Source organism: Erigeron canadensis, chromosome 9 (genome assembly GCF_010389155.1).
Source record: "Erigeron canadensis isolate Cc75 chromosome 9, C_canadensis_v1, whole genome shotgun sequence".
In the NCBI taxonomy this organism is placed as follows: Eukaryota; Viridiplantae; Streptophyta; class Magnoliopsida; order Asterales; family Asteraceae; genus Erigeron; species Erigeron canadensis.
The window spans coordinates 2,996,715-3,000,067 of record NC_057769.1 but is presented as its reverse complement, the minus strand read 5'-3'; the positions used below and the strand labels follow the sequence as shown (position 1 = coordinate 3,000,067).

Sequence of the window (3,353 nt, the reverse complement as noted above, 5' to 3'; positions counted from 1 at the left end):
TTGTAACTTTATTTAGTGATCACAAATAATACCACCACACGTACTTCATTTCCGTTTTGATCCAAGGCAATACACATGTTATATGTTGGAACTGGTGACATGATTTCTTAAAATAACATTAATAACAATAATATCATCTATCCATAGTTTAATTAGTTTGTTGTTAAAAGAAGTACGTACTAGAAGTAAGACAAAACCTCATGCATGCATAAATTTCATATCATCATATCATATAAATTAAATAACGTATACAATATAGTTGTATTTTTATCACAAAATTGAAAAAAGTTTAGTACAATTTATTTCTAATAGCATGTTCCTCTACAACTCCACCGGTTGAACTCCTTCGTTATTTATTCATTGTCCTAGTTAAGTTGCTGCCTTTACTGACAGAATCTTGACTAGAAGAATATTTGTTTTTAATTCAATTAGAGATTAGAAGTATATCAATAACAAACACCAGAGTTCACATGCATGCCTTCACTATTGAATCATTTGTGTGTGCACAAACAAAAAGATTTCTATAGTCACCATGCTAAAGATTTGCCTTGAAGCGTTGGAAGCGGAGTACGTACAATGTAAATTTGATTTCTAGGTGTCAAATCATAAAAGTCAAAGGCTTTGTTCTATCAAAGTCACTAATGTAGTAGTAGTATTATTAGTTGGTGGAAGTTGAGTGATGGATATGTTTGTAAGGAATATGACTCATGAGGTATGCAAGGTGTGCCCTCTCTTTTTATACAAATCAAACTTTTGTTTCATCAAATGTCATTCAAATTCAACATTATAAATATTAACTTAAACACTCTTCCAAATTATTCCTTCTCCACTCTCTAAACATGGTGCTTTTCCTGACCATTTTGTCTTTCATCCATCTCTTATATCTTCTCTACATTATAATCAACTTTCTTGATAGTAAAAGGCACCAAAAATGTTACTTGTTGGATTACCAGTTGTACAAACCCTCTGATGACCGAAAACTTTCAACCGAATTTTGTGGTGAAGTCATTAAGAGGGCTAAAAATCTTGGTCTAAATGAGTACAAGTTTCTTCTTAAAGCAATTGTTAGTTCCGGCATTGGTGAGGAAACATATGCTCCAAGAATGGTGTTTGAAGGCCGTGAAGAAAACCCGACTTACCAAGATGCAATTATTGAGATGGAAGAGCTTTTTGAGTACACCATTGGAAGACTTTTAAGGCGAACCGGGATTTCACCTTTGGAGATTGATGTTTTGGTGGTTAATATCTCAATGTTGGCTTGTATGCCTTCGTTATCGAGTCGAATTGTGAATCGATACAAAATGAGGGAAGATATTAAGACCTATAATTTGTGTGGGATGGGGTGTAGTGCAAGTTTGGTTTCTTTAAATGTTGTTGAAAGCATTTTTAAGTCAAAGAAAAATCAATTGGCTATGGTGGTGACATCTGAATCTTTGACTCCAAATTGGTATATTGGTAATGATAGATCCATGATACTTTCAAATTGTTTGTTTAGGTCAGGAGGGTGTGCTATGATTCTAACAAACAAGCCAAGTCTAGCTCAAAAATGCATGTTGAGGCTAAATTGTTTGGTCCGAACGCACCATGGTGCAAAAGATGAAGCATATGGTTGTTGCATACAAACCGAGGATGAACAGGGTCGGGTTGGGTTTCATTTAGGTAAAAACCTACCAAAATCCGCAACTCGGGCATTTGTTGACAACTTGAAAGTACTTGCTCCAAAGATCTTACCAATCCGGGAGCTACTCCGGTTTAGTATCCTTTCTGTAACACTAAAAATGCTCCAGAATAGTCAAAAAAAGTCATCAGGGTCACCCAGGCCCATGATCAACTTTAAGACTGGTGTGGATCATTTTTGTCTCCACACTGGTGGAAAAGCTGTAATTGACACGGTCGCTCAGAGTCTTGGTCTAAGTGAATATGATGTTGAACCGGCACGAATGACTTTGCACCGGTTCGGCAATACTTCAGCTAGTAGTGTTTGGTATGTTTTAGGGTACATGGAGGCCAAAAAAAGGCTAAAAAAAGGTGATAAATTGTTTATGATAAGCTTTGGGGCAGGTTTCAAGTGCAATAGTTGCTTGTGGGAAGTTGTACGTGACCTGGAAGGAGTAGAAAATGTATGGAAAGAGTGTAAAATCGAAGACTACCCACCACAAACCATAATTAATCCATTCATGGAGAAATATGGGTGGATCCAGGACGAAGACATTAACACCTTCAAGATACCAGAGTGAACATTAAATTACAAGCTAGGACGTTCGTAAAAAAAGGTCATTTTATTTTCCACGATTCATTATTTATTTATTTATAGAAAAGACAAAGGTATAATTTATTGTGTGTATCTTACTTTTATTGTATGTAATAATGTGATTTAAATGTTTAACGAAACACAAGCTACCATTTGATTTCCTAAACCCGATCACTTTCAATTTCAGGGTCGTCTTAGATGTAACATAATGAATTGCTTCTTGTATATATTATGTTATCATTTTCGATTATTGCATGTTTTGCATTTTTTTGAACATAACTTAGATTTAGACATTTAGTGCATTGTAGGAAGAAATTTTATAATATTGTTCAAATAATGTAAAAGTGTATACGTGACAAATTATATGAGCTAGCACGTGTAATTTTTCAATTGGTGCATGTCAAAATGTTACATTATTTGAACAGTTTTACAAAGTTTTTGCCTACAATGCACCAAATGTAAGTTACATTTATACAATAGAAAAAGTTTCAAAGTTCGTTACACTTATAAATACTAAACCCATTTTTTCCTTGAAAAGCAAGTAATTAACTAACACATTATATCGTCTTTTACGAGTTTTCGGTCACAATTCCGTCTACGATGTTGCATGGTGGTGGTTGAGTTGTATACAACTTTGCCCCTATCTAAGGTAAAGAGGCTACTTCGAGGTTATACCTAAAGTAGATCAAAAAATTAAAACCTCTGACCTTGCATCTATAAATAGACTATTTTTTTTACAATGAAAAATATATTAAGCTAGACAAAAACAAACATCTTACAAATATAATCATATAAATTACATCTCACTTCTCTCATATACCTCGGTTATATAGGGAATTGAATATTGTTGTTGTTATTGTTTTAAACTACTTAAAACATTCACTTAGTCTTTCCAATTCAAGCTATTAAAAGGTCCCATATATATTTCTTATCTAGAGACAGAATCGACCAGTGAATTTTAGAATTTGTGTGCAAGATAAAAAAAAAAGGCCCATATAATAAAAATATATATTACCACAATTGTTGTAAGTGTAAAAAAATGGATAATAATTACTTATATATAGGAACTAATTAAACAAAAAAAAGAAATGTGATTATCATA

At 33.3% G+C, this 3,353-nt stretch overlaps 1 protein-coding gene across 1 annotated transcript; it reads left to right on the top strand.

Annotated features, from left to right (window-relative positions):
- Positions 1-792: 792 nt before the first annotated feature.
- On the top strand, positions 793-2,417 carry LOC122582331 (3-ketoacyl-CoA synthase 12-like). Its single transcript, XM_043754700.1, has one exon. It carries the CDS (start codon positions 840-842, stop codon positions 2,235-2,237), a length of 1,398 nt encoding a protein of 465 aa, XP_043610635.1. The 5' UTR covers positions 793-839; the 3' UTR covers positions 2,238-2,417.
- Positions 2,418-3,353: the final 936 nt, after the last annotated feature.

Coding starts and splice junctions, on each gene's coding strand:
- LOC122582331 (XM_043754700.1), top strand. CDS start 840: ATGGTGCTTTTCCTGACCATTTTGTCTTTCATCCATCTCTTATATCTT.